Source organism: Macaca nemestrina, chromosome 10, assembly GCF_043159975.1.
Source record: "Macaca nemestrina isolate mMacNem1 chromosome 10, mMacNem.hap1, whole genome shotgun sequence".
NCBI classification, from domain to species: domain Eukaryota; kingdom Metazoa; phylum Chordata; class Mammalia; order Primates; family Cercopithecidae; genus Macaca; species Macaca nemestrina.
The window spans coordinates 40,258,381-40,278,772 of NC_092134.1; the positions used below are offsets into that span (position 1 = coordinate 40,258,381).

The 20,392-nt window shown below is 39.8% G+C and overlaps 1 protein-coding gene and 1 pseudogene across 1 annotated transcript in view; one reads left to right on the forward strand and one right to left on the reverse strand.

Moving 5' to 3' along the window:
- The window catches only part of LOC105483719 (early endosome antigen 1), a 161,711-nt gene that overhangs the window by 33,481 nt on the left and 107,838 nt on the right, over positions 1-20,392 (forward strand). Inside the window, exon 2 of the mRNA XM_071071314.1 lies at positions 3,069-3,161. Within this exon, the coding sequence (XP_070927415.1) occupies positions 3,069-3,161 (93 nt within the window). The remainder of the gene's footprint in view (positions 1-3,068; positions 3,162-20,392) is intronic.
- LOC105483781 (heterogeneous nuclear ribonucleoprotein A1-like) lies at positions 9,796-18,535 on the reverse strand (annotated as a pseudogene).

The window sequence follows — 20,392 nt, forward strand, 5'->3', positions numbered from 1 at the left end:
ATAGAAGGCTGTTTTTTCCTGAATTGAAAATCTGTTAACGTAGACATCTTCATCAGTTATCTCAGCTAGATCTTCTGGATAACTTGCTGCAGCTTCTTCATCATCACTTGCTGCTTCACTTTGCATTTTTGTGTTATGGAGACAGCTTCTTTCCTTAAATCCCATGAACCGACCTCTGCTACCTTCAAACATTTCTTCTGCAGCTTCCTCGTCTCTGTCAGCCTTCGTAGAATTGAAGAGATGGCCTTTCTCTGAATTAGGCTTTGGTTTAAGGGAATGTTTTGGCTGGTTTGAACTTCTATCCAGGTCACTAAAATGTTCTCAGTAATTTGTGCTCTTATCATTTGTGTGTTCACTGGAGTAGCACTTTTAATTTCCTCAGGAACTTTTTCTTTGCATTCGCATTTGGCTGTTTGGCACAAAGGCCTAGCCTTTGGTCTGTTTCAGCTTTCCACATGCCTTCCTCATTAAGCTTAATCATTTCTAGCTTTTAATTTAAAGTGAGAAATGAGCAGCTCTTCTTTTCACTTGAACACTTAGAGGCCATTATAGGGTTATTAATTGGTCTAATTTAATATGGTTGTATCTCAAGGAATAGGGAGGCTCAAGGAGAAGGGAGAGAGACTGGGAAATGGCCAGTGAGTGGAGCAGTCAGAACACATACAACATTTATCAATTAAGTTTGCCATCTTATATGGGTATGGGTTGTAGTGCCCCAAAATAATTGCAGTAACTTCAAAGATCATTCATCACAGGTCACCATAACAGATATGATAATAATAAAAAAGCTTGAAATATTGTGAGAATTACCAAAATGTGACACAGAGATACAAAGTGAGCACACACTTTTGAAAAAATGGCAGCAATAGATTTGCTTGACGGCAGAGTTGACACAAACTTTCAATATCTAAAAAGCACCACATCTGCAAAGTGCAATAAAGTGACACACAATAAAATGAGATATGCCTCTAAATAAATGTGCAAAGTATCTGCATGAGGGAAAAAAAAGGAATGCTGTCTATTCAACTGGAGGTTTGCTTATCTTTAACATAAAACATTTTTTTCAAGATAAAAGCAATTCAAGTGTGGATCTAAAATTCTGAAAAAAAAAAGTAGCAAAAACTAAAACTGAAAAACATAAAAATGAAGATTCCTGTTTTACTACAGAAATCATAATTTGAATTTTGGAATATTTCTTTTTAGTCTTTTTTCTTATATCAGTAGTTTTCATATATAATTTAAATCATGTATATTTTTCCATTGTATGTAGTTTTTATAATCATTTTGATGAATATAGCATTATGAATTCATCCTTATTTGGCATTTACGTTGAACATTTAGTAGTGATGTACAGGATGTTCACATCTTGAGGCAAATATGTAGTGAGGTGTTTTGAATCTTGGGTGATTGAGGGGCATTTCAGTGGAGATGTCTAACAGAGAAGGAGTATTGGTTAGTGATTAAGAGCCATACTGCTCTAATTAAAATCCCTTCTTCCCTTTATTACCCATCTGACTTTGGGCAATTTACTTAGTCTCTATGCCTTGGTTCCCTCATGTGTAAAGTGTGGATAATGCTAGCATGTACCTATATATTTTTTGATGAGTATTATTGAGTCAGTTTTTGTGCTTTAAATCTCTTTTTACGCAGTGTTTTACTATGTTTCAAATTCATCCAAAAAGCAATTTGATATAAAAGTAACACCTAGATTTTAATAAATGATAATGCTAAGTGATAAATGGTGCAGGGGGAAAAGAGCTTTAACCCTTCAAAATGTGCCTCTGATGGTGTCATATCAAGTATTGGAGATGGATGTTAATGACTGGTTTGAATGGTAGGTGATGGGGACTTGATAACTTGGGCTGCATTGGTCTTTTTTGCACACTTGAATCACTGTAGTTTTAGTTTGTGTAGAAAAGAGAGCATTGCCAGCTGGCGCTGTGGCTCACGCCTGTAATCCCAGCACTTTGGGAGGCCAAGGCGGGGATCACTTGGGGTCAGGAGTTCGAGAACAGCCTGGCCAACATGATGAAACCCCGTTTCCACTAAAAATACACACAAAAAAATTAGCTGGACATGGTGGCATGTGTCTATAGTCCCAACTACTCAGGAGTCTGAGGCAGGAGAATTGCTTGAACCCAGGAGGCAGAGATAGCAGTGAGCCGAGATCGTGCCACTATACTCCAGCCTGGGTGACAGAGCAAGACTCTTGTTTTAAAAAAAAAAAAAAAAAAAAAAAGAGAAAGCATTGTCAAAGAAATCAGATCTGCGTTTTAGTTCTGCATCTTCTGATTTTTTTGCTTTAACTTGGATCTTGAGAACTTTCTGATTTCTTTTTTTTTCCTCCTTGAGCTTGCATCTTGAGGACTTTCTGATTTTTGTTAACAGTACAATGGTAGTCTGAGCATTGTGGCTCACATCTGTAACCCCAGCACTTTGGGAGGCGGAGGTGGGCAGATTGTTTGAGCTCAGGAGTTTGAGGCCATTTTGGGCAACATGGTGAAACCTCGTCTTTACCAAAAATACAACAAATTAGCTGGGTGTGGTGGTGTGTGCCTGTGGTCCCAGCTACTTGGGTGGCTGAGATGGGAGGATCACTTGAGCCTGGGAGGCGTAGGTTGCAGTGAGCCGAGATTGCACCACTGCACTCCAGCCTGGGTGACAGAGCAAGACCCCAACTCAAAAAACAACCAAAACAAAAGAGTACAGTGGTGAACAAGTCACTTCCTACTTTAAATCTGTTTTCTTCTCTACAGAGATAACATCCATCTTATCTGTCTTAAGAGATGTCATTTTGATTAAATAAGATGTTTCGTGAAGGTGACTTGAAGACTTTGAAAAGCGTTGTATATATTTTATTAATTTAAAGTGACTGAAAATGAGAGAAATGCATATATATAAAGATTCTGAAAGAGCATTAGGTACAGTCTTCCATAAAGGATACTGTTAGTGCTGTTATTATTGTAAAGACATCTACTTTTCTTATGTGAAAAGGTTTAGATTATTAAATGGCCTATGAATATATTGTTAATGTCTGCTTTTTTTTCCCCCTTCTGTTTGTGTTCCAGACTCCTGGGAGAGTTGGCTCTCAAGGTTCTGATTTAGATTCATCAGCAACTCCTATAAACACAGTGGATGTCAATAATGAAAGCTCTTCAGAGGTATGATAATAACTTGGCAATAAAATTCAATAGTATTTAAGGGAAAATGAGCAAATATTTGGTGTAACAATTGGTGATTTGTATAGGAAAATTTCTCATAAGTTTTTCTTACAAGTTGGAATGTGACTTTTGAAACATACTTGTAGCTATATACCTGTGCCTAGTTGTGAGACAGAAAGTGTATATTAAGACTCTGAAAAATAATATTGCCAATTTGTCTTTAATGCTAATGCCATCTCACTGAAGATTTTAAAATGTGTGTTTATAAAGAATTACAGGTTAATTAGTATCTATGTGTGTGTACTGTCATGAACTATTGCACTAAGGAAAAACTGGGTTATCTATAAAATTTACATATTATTTACTATCTTCATGTATGACTTTGTAAGGACTTTTGTCTTTGATATTAAAGACATTATATTAAATATAAATATATTATATTAAAAATGAATGGAGAAAGTATTGTAAATAAGTGAAAAAACCTCAAAAAATGTGAAAAGTCAGCTTTAGTTGCATTAATATTATTTTTAATAAATAAGTAACATTGGATGATTATAGAAAAAAAGGAGATAAGGAATGTGAAGAACATAACACTGACCCATAATACTGCCACGAAGAGATCAAGACACTCACAGTTTGCTCTGACACTTTTGTCAGTTGCCCCTTTGAAGGCCTAGTTGTAGTCCTTACCCAGTCTTTTTTCTCTGCTCTCCTCCACCTCTTGGTTGACAATTGTGTATTGTGCATACGTTTCTGGATATGTCCTCTTTTTGTCCATTCATCATTCTGTTTTGTCTCTCTCTGACCATCTGTTTATTATTTGTCTCCATGTATATATATTTTAACCATAGTAAGATTTTACAAATTTGCGAGAGGGGAGGAAAATTATCAGTTGGACTTTATTAAGAACAAGTTTCAGGAAATGTCTTTAAGAAAAAGTTCCAAACTGTGTTTGTGATATGATGAACTCAAAGGAATCTAGTAATAATTTAGTTGACCTCAGTCAGAACAACACCAAAAAACAATTCCAATGGGTATTGGTATTGTGCAGTGCTTGGCAATACTGTTAATACCGTATTAGTAGGATTAACTTCCTACTTTCTGAGATAGTTATTTTGTACCTTCTTTGTTTTGAAATCTGTCTCTTTTTAACCTTCTCTCAGTCACCTTATATATAACTGAGAAAATAGGAACCATTAGATAAATGTTCTTATTTTATCATACCTATGCCATACCTGTTTTCTCTTACTTTATTACACTGGAAAAAAGTCCTTTTTATCAAATTTCATTCCTTTTTCTTGTTCTCTGGATTCCATTCTTTTTCATTCTTAATTTATCCTCTCTCCCTCCTGCTACTTCACTTTTTACCTCTACTTCATATAATTCCCAATAACATACAAATTTGTTCCATATGATATGAAAACAAATAAGAAGAGAACACCAAAAGATAAAAAATGAAAAAAACCAAAACCAAAAACTTTTTCTCTGACTTGAAATCCCCTCTTCAGGTACCATCTATTATTTGCTTTCCTTCAGAGCCAAACTTCTCTAATATGCTGTTTACAGTCACTGGCTTCATATTTTATCTACTTAGATCTGTTATATCTTTTTGGTGAATTGGTGTTTAATAGTAGTGGAATAACCCCAGTTTTGTTTTGATTAGTATTTTGTGTATCTTCTTCTTCCTTTCTTTTCTTTTCTTTTCTTTTTTTTTTTTTGAGACAGAGTCTCACTCTGTTGCCCAGGCTGGAGTGCAGTGGCGCAATCTTGGCTCGCTGCAACCTCTGCCTCCCAGGTTCAAGTGATTCTCCTGCCTCAGCCTCTGCATAGCTGGGATTACAGGTGTGTGCTACCACACCCGGCTAATTTTTTTTTCGTATTTTTAATAGAGACGGGGTTTTGCTACATTGGCCAGGCTGGTCTCGAATACCTGACCTCAGGTGATCTGCCTGCTTCAGCTTCCCAAAGTTCTGGGATTATAGGTGTGAGCCACTGCTCCTGGACTTTTTCTTTCTTTTCATTTTCATATTTTTTTGTTCCTTTTGTTTTAGGTGGTTTTTTTTTTTTTTTTTTTTTTTGTGGCAAACAGCGTAACATGTGTCTTTTAACTGGGAAAACCCCTTTGAATTATTTTGGTTATTGATGTATATTGATTTATTTTTATTGCGCTTTGTACTTTCTCTTTATCCTGCTTTTCTGTTTCTTTTTCTCTTTTTGCCTTAGTTTGGATTTAACTTCCTTACTACACACTCTTTTCTGTGCTTCTGTAATACCACACTCTTCTGGTTTTTTTCCTACCTCTCTGGCTATTCATTCTTATTTGCTGGCCCTTTGGTAAGCAACCTTCACATGGTGGTGGAGTACATTGCTGGGGTTAGTCCTGGGTACTGCTACTAGTTTGGATATTATGCATTATATTCTGTTCATTTAGTGTTTCTTTTCTTTTTATGTTTTTGAGACAGAGTCTTGCTTTGTTGCCTTAGAGTGCAGTGACGTGATTTCGGGTCACTGCGATGTCCACCTCCCAGGATCAAATGATTCTCCCACCTCAGCCTCCTAAGTAGTTGGGATTACAGGCACATGCCACCATGCCCTGCTAATTTTTTTGTGTTTTTAGTAGAGACAGGATTTCACCATGTTGACCAGGCTAGTCTTGAACTTCTGACCTCAAGTGATCCATCCACCTCGGCCTCCCAAAGTGCTGGGATTATAGGTGTGAGTGACCATGCCCGGCCCATTTTTGTTTCTTTTGTAACATATATAATGTCTAAAATACTTTTCTCTCCTTCCGTTTCAAGGACCTTTGAATGCTTTGATATGGATCACTACTTCCCAACTTGTATTGTGGTTCAGTAGTTTAGATTTATCTTATTTTCTTTTATCTTCACAAATTAGAGGTTATTATTGTTTTTAGATTTATCCATTGTTTACCAGTATAGTTGTTTACCATTCCTTATTGCATCTTCAGCCTTCCACATACAATTATTTTCTTCGTGTTATAGTACATCGTTTAGGATTTTTTAAAATGAGGACTGATTTGCTAGACTCTCAGTTTCGGTCTAAAATTTTATTTCATGCTCATTCTTGAAACACGATTTTGCTGAGCATAAAATTCTACATACAGATCTTTTTTTTTTTTTGTCAGCACATTGAAAACTTCCATCTCTGTCTTTTTTCTGGGTCATATTGTTACTGTTGAGATGACTGCTTTTAGTCTATTTGGTTCTATTGAAGGGATCCTTTTCTCTACTCCTGTGGTTGTTTTTAAAAAATTAATCAGCCAGTCAGTCAATCTGTTCTAGTCTCTTTCTTTCATTTCCTGTTATATGTGTGTGTGTGTTTAATCCTGCTTGAGACTCATTGGGCTTTCTGTACACACCAATGTGTATTTGAAGTGTTTTGGAAAATTCTCGGTGATTATCTTTGACTGTTGCCTCAATTTTTTTCCGATATTGCCATCTAAAACCTAGATTAGATATACAGATGCTCCTCGATTTATGATGGGGTTACATCTTGATAAATCAGTCATAAAGCCAAAAATTTTAAGTCAAACTATCCTAAGTTGGGGGCTTCCTGTATGTTAACATTTCTCCCTTTATCGTTTATTCTATTATATGTGTTTTTCATTTTTATTTTTATTTTTTGAGAAAAGATCTTGCTCTATTGCCTGGGCTGGAGCGTGGTCATAGTTCACTGCACCTCAAACTCTTGGGCTCAAGCAATTCTCCCAATCTGATGTCTCTAGTAGTGGGACTATAGGTGCACATCACCATGCCTGGCTCTTTTCTTTTTTTTTGTAGAGATGGGATCTCATTATGTTGCTTAGGCTGATCTTGAAGTCCTGGCTTTAAGCAATTTTCCTGCCTCAGCTTCCCAAAGTGCTGGAATTATAGGTGTGAGCCACTGCACCTCTCCCTGTTTTAGTTTTTAATTTTTTGGTTTTTGAGATAGGGTCTCCATCTGTGACTCTGGTTGGAGGCTGGTCTTGACTTCCTGACCTCAAGTGATCCTCCTGCCTTGGCCTCCCGAAATGTTGGGATTATAGCCATGAGCCACCGTGTCTTGTCTGTTTTATATTTTATATCCTTCTTTTTTGTTTTTCATTTTGGATTAAAAAAATGTATTATCCAATTAATTAAATCTTTCCTCAGCTGTGGAGAATACCTGCTGTTTAATATGCCCGTTAATTTTCATTTTAAGTGTCTTTTTTTTTCATTTCTAGAAGTTTTTTCTTTCTTTCTTTCTTTTTTTTTTTTTTGAGATGAAGTTCCGCTCTATCGCCCAGGCTGGAGTGCAGTGTCGCTATCTTGGTTCACTGCAAGCTCCACCTCCCAGGTTCATGCCATTCTCCTGCCTCAGCCTCCCCAGTAGCTGGGACTACAAGTGCCTGCCACCATGCCCGGCTAATTTTTTGTATTTTTAGTAGAGACGGGGTTTCACCGTGTTAGCCAGGATGGTCTCAATCTCCTGACCTCGTGATCCGCCCGCCTTGGCTTCCCAAAGTGTGGGGATTACAGGCGTGAGCCACCGTGACCGGCTTTTCCCTCCCTCCCTCCCTCCCTCCCTCCCTCCCTTCCTTCCTTCCTTCCTTCCTTCCTTCCTTCCTTCCTTCCTTCCTTCCTTCCTTCCTTCCTTCCCTCCTTCCCTCCTTCCCTCCCTCCCTCCCTCCCTCCCTCCCTCCCTCCCTCCCTCCTTCCCTCCTTCCCTCCCTTTTTCCTTTCTTCCTTCCCTCCCTCCCTCCCTCTCTCCCTCCCTCCTTCCTTCCTTTCCCTCTTCCTCCCTTCCCCCCTTCTCCCCTTCCCCTCCCCTCCTCTCTCTTTCCCTTTTCTCCCCTCCCTTCCCTTCTCTCCCCTCTCCCCTTCTCTTCCCTCCCTTCCCCTTCCCTCCTGTCCCATCCCCTCCTGTCCCTTCCTGTCTGTGCCCTCCCCTCCCCTCTCCTCTTCTCCTCTCCCGTCTCCTCTCCTCCCCTCTCTTCTCCTCCCCTCTACTTCTCTCCCCTCTCCTCTCCTCCTTTCCCCTCCCCTCCCCTCTCCTCCCCTCCCCTCTCCTCCCCTCCTTTCCCCTCCAGTTCCCTCCCATCCCTTCCTTTCTCTTGCCTTCTCCTCTCCCCTCCCCTCGCCTCACCTCTTCTTTTTTTCACAGGATCTTGCTCTGTCACCCAGACTGGAGTGCAGTGGTGCAATCATAGCTTTCACTGCAGCCTCGAACTTCTGGGCTCAAGCAATCCTCCCACCTCAGCCTCTTGAGTAGCTGAGATTACAGGCATGTGCCACCATGTCCAGCTAATTCTGTTTTTTTTTTTTTTTTCAAATTTGATCTTTCTTTTTCTTAGTTCCTTGTTCTTTGCTTCAATTTTCAAGCTTCTCTTTTATTTATTAAAACATTCAAATACGATTATTCTATATTTTCTGTCTGGTAATGTTTATAGCATTATAGTATTTGAAACTTTATAGGTTTGACTCTGTTGCTAGTTCTTTCTGTTGGATGTCACTTATAATGGCTTGTGGCTTGTTCTCTTGTATATTTTGTAAACTTTTTTCGATTGTGAATTTTTGTTCCTTGGAACTTTTCTTGTGGAAACTCTTTGTGGTCTATGTTGATGTTCTTCCAGAGAGGATTTGCTTTTGCCAGTGCTCAACATTATGTATTACATATATGTTATTACAGCCAACACTTGAACAACACAGGCTTGAACTGCGCAGGTCCACTTATATGTGAATTTTCTTCCACCTCTGCCACCTCCGAGACAGCAAGACCAATTCTACTTCTTTCTCTTCCTTTTCAGCCTACTCAGAGAAAACAAGGATGAAAAACTTTATCATGATTCACTTCCACTTAATGGATGGGAACATTAGAGAGGTGCTGTTAACTGGGGACTGCCTGAAATTAAGCTCTGAGCTTGAAATTCTTCAGATTATATAACAGCATACATTCTGACTACTAATCTAATTGAGGGCTATTGGTGGTTATGGATTCTCAGGGGAAATTATTTTTTCCATATGCCACCAATACTAAGGTACAGACAAGGTCTTGGTTGGTCTCTCTCTCTGTCTCTCTGAGGTTTGTTTCCTTTTTACCTTAACATTGAGTTTGGCTTCCTACCTTGGACGAGCTCTAGATTTTAACATTGTGCCTTTAACAGCTTCTAAGCAGAATTGGAAATATCATGGTCTCCAGGACATTAAAGAAATAAACATTAAAGAAATACTTTGGTGTGATTTATATAATATTTTATATTTTATAATATGTAGTTGACCCTTGAACAATTTGGGTGCCAACCTCCTGTGCAGCTGAAATTCATGTATAACTTTTGACTCCCCAAAAACTTAACTACTAATAGCCTACTGGTGACCAGAAGCCTTACCTATAATATAAACAGTTGATTCACACATATTTTGCATGTTATATATGCTATATACTGTATTCTTTTTTTTTCTTTGCACATTATAAAAAAGATATTTATTCAGCATCATGATCAGACTATTACATTTAGCAAGCAACAGCATGGATGCAAAAAAAAAAAATCTACATTAAATCCCTTTGTTGGAATGCTTTACACTTTGCACAGAACAGAAATTAAAATGACTTGTTATACAATTAGTCACAAATACAGTCCTTGAGTTTTTTGCCCATATCCATGAGTATTTGTCTAAAACAGGTCTTTGTAGCAGCTAGGCCCTGCCACCACTGTGCTTGGCTGAGTTCACAAATCTGTTGTAACTTGTAACTTCCCTGTCACTTCTCTGGCTCTCCTCTCCTGCTAAGCTTTGTTTCCTAATTAAAATCTTCTGCCTCTGCCATAGCTACTGCTGCTACTGGAACTGCCATAGCCACCTTGGTTTCTTGGTTGGCAAAGTATTGGCCTCTACCACCATAAGGGCTAGGGCTTCTGTCTCCAAAGTTTCCTCCCTTCATGGGTCCAAAATTTGAAGACTGATTGTTGTAATTGCCAAAATCATCGTAGCTTCCACCGTCTCCAAAATTGCTTCCATCATTACCAAACCCATTATAGCCATCCCCACTGCCACCATATCGACCACTACCACTGAAGTTTCCTCCATTACCAGAGTTGTCATTCCCACCGAAACCACCTCCACGACCACCACCAAAGTTTCTAGAACCACTTCAGCCTCTTTGGCTGCATAAAGCACTAGCCATCTCTTGCTTTGAGAGGGCTTTCCTAACTTCACAGCTGTGGCCATTCACAGTATGGTATTTCTGAATGACAGTCTTATCCACGTAGTCATGGTCGTCAGAGGTTACAAAGGCAAAGCCCCTTTTCTTGCCACTGCCTCAGTCAGTCATGATTTCAGTCACTTCAATTTTTCCATACTGTTCAAAATAATCTCTTAGGTGATGTTCTTCAGTGTCTTCTTTAATGCCACCAACAAATATCTTTTTCACAGTTAAGTGGGCACCTGGTCTTTGAGAATCTTCTCTTGAGACAGCTCTCTTTGGTTCCACAACTCTTCCATCCATCTTGTGTGGCCTTGCGTTCATGGCTGCATCTACCTCCTCCACAGTGGCATATGTGATGAACCCAAAGCCCCTGGAGTGCTTGGTGTTTGGATCTCTCATTACCACATAGTCTGTGAATGTTCCCCATTGCTCAGAATGGCTCCTTAGGCTCTCATCGGTTGTTTCAAAGCTCAACCCTCCAATGAAGAGCTTCCTCAGCTGTTCGGGCTCTTTAGGAGACTCAGATTTAGACGTGATGGAAGGGAGAAGAGAGATTTTAATGATGCTTCTTTGGCAGCGTCCGCGGGCAGAAAGGAGCAAGCTGATGAACGTGTCTCACTGTATTCTTACAATAAAGTAAGATAGAGAAAAGAAAATGTTATTAAGAAAATCATGTGGCTTATGTAGAAGAATGAAACTGGACTCCCTACCTTTCACCATATACAAAATGTAACTCAAAATGGATTAAAGATTTAAATGTAAGACCTTAAACTATAAGAATCTTAGAAGAAAACCTAGGAAACATCATTCTGGACATTAGTGTTGGGAAAGAATTTATAACTAAGTCCTCAAAAGCAATTGCAACAAAATCAAAAACTGACAAGCAGAACTAATTAAAGAGCCTCTGCACAGTGAAAGAAACTATCAACAGAGTAAAGAGATAGCCTGCAGAATGGGAGAAAACATTTGCAAACTGTGCAGCTAAATTTGCAGATATCAAAGGTCTAATATCCAGAATCTGTAAGAAACTTAAACGGTTGAACAAGCAAAAAAAAAAAAAAGCCATTAAAAAATGGTCAAAAGACACAAACAGGCACTTCTCAGAAGAAGATATACAAGTGGCCAAGAAGCGTGACAAAATGGTCCACATCTCTAATCATCAGGGAAATGCAAGTCAAAACCACAATGAGATACCATCTCACACCAGTTAGAATGACTATTATTAAAATATCAAAAAACACATGTTGGTGAGGCTGCAGAGAAAAAGAAAATGCTTGTACATTGTTGGTGGGAATGTAAATTAGTTCAGCCACTGTGTAAAGCAGTTTCAAGATTTAAAGAACTTAAAACAGGACTACCATGCAACCTAGTAATCCATTACTGAGTATGTATCTCAACAAATACAAACCGTTCTACCAGAAAGACATATGTATTTGGATGTTCATTGCAGCCCTATTCACAATAACAAATAAATGGAATCAAGCTATGTGCCCATCAGTGGTGGACTGGAAAAAAAAATATGGTACATATACACCACAAAATACCATGCAGGCATAAAAATAACAAAATCATGTTCTTTGTAGCAATATTGATGCAGCTAGAGGCTATTATCCCAAGTAAATTAACACAGGAACAGAAAACCAAATACAGCTTGTTCTCACTTATAAATGGGAGCTAAACATTGGGTACTCATGGACATAAAGGTGGCAACAATAGAAACTGAAGACTACTAGAATGAGAAGGGAAGGAGGCAGGCAGTGGTTGAAAATCTGACTGTTGGGTACTATGCTCAGTACCTGGGTGACAGGATCATTTGTACCCCAAACCTCAGCAACATGCAATATACCCAGGTAATGAACCTAAACATATACCCTCTGAATCTAAAATAAAAATTGAAAAAAAAAATAAAAAGAGGCCAGGTGCGGTGGCTCATGCCTGTGATCCCCCACTTTGGCAGGCCAAGGTGGGCAGATCACCTGAGGTCAGGAGTTTGAGACCAGCCTGGCCAACGTGGTGAAACCACGTCTCTACTAAAAATACAAAACTTAGCCGGGCATGGTGGCGTGTGACTATAATCTCAGCTACTTGGGAGGCTGAGGCAGGAGAATCACTTGAACTCAGGAGGCAGAGGTTGCAGTGAGCTGAGATCGCTCCAGTGCATTCCAGCCTAGGCGACAGAGTGAGACTTTGTCTCAAAAAAAACCCAAAAAAACAAAAAAAAAAACCATATGACCTAGAAAGATTCCATAGAGCCAAAAAAGAAAAAAGAAAAGGAAAGTCATAACAAAGAGAAAATATATTTACTATTCTTTAAGTGGAAGGTCATAAAGGTCTTCATCCTTGTCTTTATGTTGAGGAGGAGGAAGAAGTGGAGTTGGTCTTGCTGTCTCAGAGGAGGCAGAGGTGGGAGAAAATCCATGTATAAGTGGACCCACACAGTTCAAACTTGTGGTGTTCCAGGGTCAGCTGTAATAATATATAATATATATAATACATAATGTAATAAGTGATATTTTATATCATTTCATTGTTTTCATCAGGACAGTTCAGACTGTTGAGTACACCATATTGCTAGAAGCAAATGTCTTTGTTTATTGTTTATCCCATTCCAATTTGGCTTCCATCCTCAGTTTTTCCATTGAAACTACTCACTAGTAGTTTCACTACTAATTCTCATCTTTACTTCTTTATCCTCATCTTACTTTACTTCTTAGAACCATGTAGTCCAGTCAACTCTTGCTGTCTAATAATGCAATCTTTCTTGTGCTTCTCTTATACCTCTCTTCTGGTGTTTTCCTAGCTCTCCAACTGACCTCCGTATGTGTAGTATCTCATTACTTCACCACCTTTCTTTCCCTCTTTCTTCCTTTCCCTTTCCCTTTCCTTTCCTCCGTTCCTTCTTTCCCTCCCCTCCTCCTCTCCATCTCACTCTGTTCCCCAGGCTGAGTGCAGTGGTGTGATCACTGCTCACTGCAACCTCAATCTCCCAGGCTTAAGTGATCTTCCTACCACTGCCTCCCAAGTAGAGTAGGTAGCTGGGACCATAGGCACACATCCCCGTGGCCCTGCTAATTTTTGTTTTTTTTTTCTATAGAGATGTGGTCTTGCCGTGTTGCCCAGGCTAGTCTTGAATTCCTGAGCTCAAACAATCCACCTGCCTCGGCTTCCCAAAGTGCTGGGATTACAGGCATGATCTACTACACCGAGCCCCTTTTCTAAAAAGCCAGTTTGATTTAGCAGTGGGAGGACTAACTCTTCCCTGATCTTGTGCCTGGAGAGAGCAGGCTTTTCTTGTTAGCATGGTCTGGTGTTTCCAGATTGTTGGCTTCTCCAGTATTCATTTCAGAATATATGAGGCAAAGAACTCATCAGTCTGTCATTCCTTGGCTGAGATCACTAACTGGTCTGCCTTCCTCTCTGTATCTTTCAGCATCTTCTTACATTTGTTTTATATATAATCCATGAATTTTAGCTGTACTTGGCAGAAGGAATAAGGAAAAGTACATCTATGCCATTTTTTCTGGAACTGGAAATGTACCTATTTTAAAAATTAAGCCGGGTGTGGTAGCTCATGCCTGTAATCCCAGCACTTGGGGAGGCCGAGGTGGGCTGATCAGGAGGTCAGGAGATCTAGACCATCCAGGCTAACATGGTGAAACCCCGTCTCTACTAAAGATACAAAACAATTAGCTGGGCGTGGTGGTGGGTGCCTGTAGTCCCAGCTACTCAGGAGGCTGAGGCACGAGAATGGTGAGAACTCGGAGGCGGAGCTTACAGTGAAACGAGATTGCACCACTGTACTCCAGCCTGGGCGACAGAGTGAGACTCCATCTCAAAAAAAAAAAAAAAAAAAAAAAAAAAAAAAATTAGCCAGGCATTGTGGCACGTGCCTGTAATCCCAGCCACTTGAAAGGTTGAGTCAGGAGAATCGCTTGATCCTGCAAGGTGGAGGTTGCGGTGAGCTGAGATTGCGCCGCTGCGCTCCTGTTAGGGTGACAGAGTGAGACCACAACTCAAAAAAAAAAAAATTGGATTATCTTATTGAATTGTAAGACTCCTTTATACTGGGTGCAAGTCATTTGCATTTGCCAGTGTTTTCATTGCCTCCTGTTTACCGTGTGGTGAAGGAGGGATTTTGCCCTAGGGTTATGGGAATGGCTGAACACATGACACAGGACGGTTGAGATCAATAGCAGTGTGTTAGTTACATATGTTTACAGCCTAGGGGAGAAGGACACTACATGCCATGCATGGCTACATGAAGATTACATTTGGGAACAAAATGAACAACCAGGGGCTGTGGGAGGCAGGCTTGGTAGTATCAAGAGGCTGGCATACCTTCTGATTCCTAAAGAAGGATATGATTGGATTGTTTGGATAAGTGTGTGGGCTGTCGGGGGACCAGGACATGGAAACCCACTACGTAGGGATAAGCAGGCACTGTGCCTGGTCTCTGTGATCAGAAGGGCTGTTTGAGTAGGCAGCTTTATCTGTGGGAGCAGAATGGGGAGGCAAACTTGTGGTTAGGCCATTTGAGGCCCTCCCAGTTTCACCAGATGTCAAGGCAGGACACAGTATCGGGCCTTAATTTGGGTCAAATATTAGATAGAATTGGGGAGAGTAATTATTTTACTTTGTGAACTTAGGGGAATAGCATTTAAGGTTTTTACCACTAAGAATGATGGTAGCCATGAGTTTTTTTCTGATCAGCTTAAGGATGCTTTCTAGTTTTCTGAGAGCTTTTCCCCTTCCCTCCCTCCCTCTCTCCCTTCTTTTCCCCTCCCCTTTCCATTTGAATGAATTTTGAATATTGTGAAATGCTTTTCCCACATCTATTGAGATGATAATATGATTTTCCCCTTCCGTTGTTTTGATGATTTACATTGATTTTTGAATGTTGATCTACTCTTGTTTCTAGGATAAGCTCCACTTGGTCTTGCTGTGTTTTTATTACTATTTTAATACAGGTGGAGCATCCCTAATATGAAAATTCAAAATCTGAAATGCTCCACAACTCCAAACTTGAGTGCCGAAATGGTGTTCATTTCAGATTTTGGATTTTTTGCCTTAGGATGTCCAACTGGTAAGTATCATGTAAATATTCCAAAAAAAAAAAAAAAAAATTCCAGAATCCAAAAGTGTCTCAAGCATTTCAGATAATGGATGCTCAGCCTGTATACTGCTAGATTTCATTTGTTTATATACTTCTGGGGGACCTTTTCATTTGGTCATGAGGGATATCAGTCTCTAATTTTCTTTTTTGAAATGTTTTTGTCAGGTTTTGGAATCTGGATTTTCCTGACCTCGTAAATTAGGAAACACTCCTTCCTATATTTTCTGAAAGAAATAGGCACTAATTATACCTTGAATGTTTGCTAGAATTCACTAATAAAACCATCTGGGCTTGGAGCTTTCTTTTTGGGAGGTGTATTGATTATTACTCAGATTCTCTGTTTCTTTTTCAGTTAGTTTTGGTGAATTGTGTTTTTAAGGAATCTGTTATTTCATCTAATGTGTTGAATTTATTGGCATAAATGTCTATAGCATCTGTAGTGATAGCCCATGATTTTGGTAAGAGAGAAAATATTTTATCTTTTTCTTTCTTTCCTGATTATTCCTATTAGTTTATCCATTTATTAATTTTTAAGAAAGCCAACTTTTGACTTTGTTAATTTTTCTATCTTTTGCTTTTCTCTTTTATTGGTTTCTGCTTTTATATTTAATTTCCTCCATCTACTTACTTTGGATTTAGTTTGCTTATCTTTTTTCTAGATTCTTATGGTGGAAGGTTAGGTCTTTCATATGCATTTTAAATTTAATATGTGTCCTAAATTTAATGTGTAAGTTAAATTCTTGCCCTCCACCTTTTCCTGCCCCAACATTCAACTTGCTATTCTTTTAGCCATCTTAGAAAGCTGAAAATTGTAGAAAATCTCAGATACTGAAGCTAAGGATTTCAGAGCAAACTTGATTCTTCCTTTTCCTCAGTCATATTCAGTACATGATAAATCCTATTCATTTTAGCCCCCAGATATATCTTCAGTCCTTTCCCCCACCTTTTTTTTTTTTTTCCCCAAAGGAAGCTGTGTAGAAATTTAATTTTTAATTTTCTTGTAGCAAGGGGTCTTGCTATGTTGCCCAAGCTGGTCTCAAGCTCTTGGCCTCAAGCAATCCTCCCACCTTGGCCTCCTGAAGTGTTAGGATTACAAGTGTGAGCCACCATGCCTGGTCTTATCCTCTTCTTTCTATTTCTGCTGCCACCCTCGTCCTTCACCTAGATGATCATAAGGGTGTATTATCCTTATCATTTTAGGTCACTTCTCCAAAGAGCAACCAGAAGAACTGGAATCAGATCAGGCCATTCCCTGAATTAAAATCTTCATTGGCTTTAGGAAATGCCTGCTTCCAGCTTCTGCTGGAGGCTATGCTTCCCAGCAAGAAAAAAAAAAAAAATTCATTGGCTTCCTGTTATGCAAAATAAATTCCATTATATCTTATCATGGTCTGTAAGGCCCTACATATGTGGCCTCTACCTGCCTATCAAATCTCATCTCCTAGGCTGGGTGTGGTGGCTCATGCCTGTAATCCAACACTTTGGGAGGCCAAGGCAGGCAGATCACAAGGTCAGGAGTTCGAGACCAGCCTGACCAACATGGTGAAACCCCATCTCTACTAAAAATACAAAAATTAGCCGGGCGCAGTGGCTCAACCCTGTAATCCCAGCACTTTGGGAGGCCGAGACGGGCAGATGACGAGGTCAGGAGATTGAGACCATCCTGGCTAACACGGTGAAACCCCGTCTCTACTAAAAAATACAAAAAACTAGCTGGGCGAGGTGGCGGGCGCCTGTAATCTCAGCTACACGGGAGGCTGAGGCAGGAGAATGGCGTAAACCTGGGAGGCAGAGCTTGCGTGAGCTGAGCTCTGGCCACTGCACTCCAGCCCGGGTGACAGAGCAAGACTCCGTCTCAAAAAAAAAAACAACAAAAAAATACAAAAATTAGCCGGGTGTAGTGACACGCACCTGTAGTCCCAGCTACTCAGGAGGCTGAAGCGGGAGAATCACTTGAACCCAGAAGGTGGAGGTTGCAGTGAGCCAAGATCATACCACTGCACTCCCGCCTGGGTGACAGGGCAAGACTTTGTCTCAAAAAAAAAAAAAAAAAAAATTTAAATTTTAGTTTAGTTATCACCTCTTCAGAAAACCTTTTCTATTGAAATTGCTTAAGCAATAATTTTAATCCATTCTGTTACTGCCTTAACATAGACTACCATCAATCTTTAACTGTCACATATTATTGTAACTGTCCTCCTTTTTTTTTTTGTCTTTTTTTTTTTCTTCCTTTTTGTGGAACACGGGGTCTCGCTATATTGCCCAGGCAGGTCTCGAACTCCTGGGCCCTGGGCTCAAGCTATCCTCCCGCCTCTGCCTCCCTGAGAGCTGGGATTACAGGTGTGAGCCACGGTGCCTGGCCTATGCTTATTATTATTATTTTTTTGTCTTTTTTTTTTTTTTCCCTGTCCTCCTTTTATCTGATGTTACCCACCTCCTATCTCCTTTCTCTTCCAACTGAATCTCTTCTTTTAAAATATCGCTAGGATTTTATGATGCCATTTTCCTGGTTAAAACCCAGGTTAGGCCAGGAATGGTGGCTCATGCCTGTAATCCCAGCACTTGGATGCCCAGGCTCGCGGATCAGTTGAGGCCAGGAGTTTGAGACCAGCGTGGCCAACATGGAGAAACCCTGTCTCTGCTAAAAATACAAAAAAAAAAAAAAAAAAATTTAGCTGGACATGACGCTGCATGCCTGTAATCCCAGCTACTCGGAAGGCTGAGGCATGAGAATTTCTTGTGCTTGGGAGGCAGAGGTTGCAGTGAGCTGAGCTCGTGCCACTACACTCCAGTCTAGGTGATAAAGCAAGACTGTCTCAAAAACAAAACAAAAAACAAACAAACACCCAGGTTAATGGTTTTCAATCAATTGTCCTTAGAATAAAGTCTAAATTCTTTAGCATGTTCTGGAAGTTTTTTTGTTGTTGTTTATCTTCTTTTTTTTGGTGATCTGCTTTCTTTTTACCTCTATAACTTCATTTCTTCTCGTAGTCTTCTTGATATTTTTTGATCCAGGCATACTGAATTCTCTCTCTGTTTTTACAGTGCGCCACGTTTTTTCTTTTCTCTGGGTCTTTTCCATAAGCTCATCTCTGTACCTCACCTGCTTATCTTAGTAAGTTCAGACTGCTAATATAAAATACCACAGACTTAGTAGCTTATAAACTGTAGAAATTTATTTCTCATAGTTCTAGAGGATGAGAAGTCCAAGATCAAGGTGCTGGCAGATTTGATGTCTAATGAGGGCCCATTTCCTGGTTCATAGATGGTGTCTTATCCCTGTGTCCTCATGTGGTGGGATGGGTGAAAGAGCTTACTTTTACCCATTAGTTAGGATAAACTAAAAAATATTTATCCTGGTGGAGCTTACATTCAACCGGGTGGAAATAGGCAAAAATAAAAACATAGTAAACATACTAAACATGTATTGGCCAGGCATGGTGGCTCATGCCTATAATCTCAGCACTTTGGGAGTCTGAGGTGGGAGGATTGCCTAAGACCAGCCTGGACAACATAGGGAGATGCCGTCTCTACAAAAAATAAAAAAGAAAATTAGCCAGGAGTGGTGGCATGCACCTGTATTCTCAGCTACTCTGGAGGCTAAGGTGGGAGGATCACTTCAGCCCAGGAGTTCAAGGCTGCAAGTTGACCGTGATTGTGCCACTGCACTCTAGCTGGGATGATAGAGTGAGACCCTGTCTCAAAAATAAATAAATAAAAAATATATCAAGTTAGACAGTTGGCATTATTGAAAAAAATAAAGCAGGAAAGGGGGCATATAAAGTGTTCTTGGTGGCTGCAATTTTAATTAGTTATCAGGGAAGACTTCTCTGAGGAGGGGATAACACAAAAAGAACTGAAGGAGGTGAGGAAATGAGTCATGTGGATTTCTGGGGCAAGTATTTTTCCAGGTGTGTGGAACAGCAGGTCTCTAAGGTGGGAATATGCCTGTCATATTGAAAAAGCAACCAGGAGGCTAGTGTAGCTCTAGCATAGTGAGCAAGGGGGAGAATGGGTCAGCGATCAGTCCGGCCTCTTGTAGGGCCTTATAGACTATTATACAGACTTTAGTTTTTAACTGTTACCGTGGTAGAAAGCTATCGGATAATTTTAAGCAAGGAAACGACAAGATTTGATTTGCATTTTTATGGGATACACTCTAGCTGCTGTGTGTTAGTGGGGTAAGGGTGGGAGCAAAGAGAGTGTTAGGAGGCTATTGTAATGATCTATGTACAGTGTGATGGTGACTTGGAGCAGAGTGGTAACAGCAGAGGTGCTGAGGTTCTGGATGCATTTTCAATATGGATCTAATAGGATTTTCTGATTAGTGGGGCATAAAATGTAATTTTTTCTTTTTTGAGGCAGAGTATCACTCTGTCGCCCAGTCTGGAGTGCAGTGACGCGATCTCAGCTCACTGCAATCTCTGCCTCCTGGGTTCAAGCGATTCTCCTGCCTCAGCCTCCTGCCACCACGCCCAGCTAATTTTTGTTTTTTTATTAGCTTATTGGCCAGGATGGTCTTGATCTCTTGACTTCGTGATCCGCCTGCCTCGGCCTCCCAAAGTGCTGAGATTACAGGCATGAGCCACTGTACCCTGCCTAAAATGTCATTTTTTGGGGTAACTTTTTCAGAGAGTCTGTAAGCTTCTTGAGGGTGAAGACCTTGTCTTATTTATCATTGTATTCTTAGCACCATACCACAACAGCTAGAACATAGTAATCACATGTCCATGTGATTTATAAAAACTCATATAGTACTTAAAAATTTATTTACTTTTTAAATTGACACATTTTAATTACACCTAATTGTGGGTTACATTTTAATGTTCAATGCGTATCTATGTTGTATAATAATCCAATCAGTGTAGTGTATCCATCACCTCATTCATGTGTCATTTCTTTGTGGTGAAAGCATTGGAAAGACTCTCTTTTAGCTATT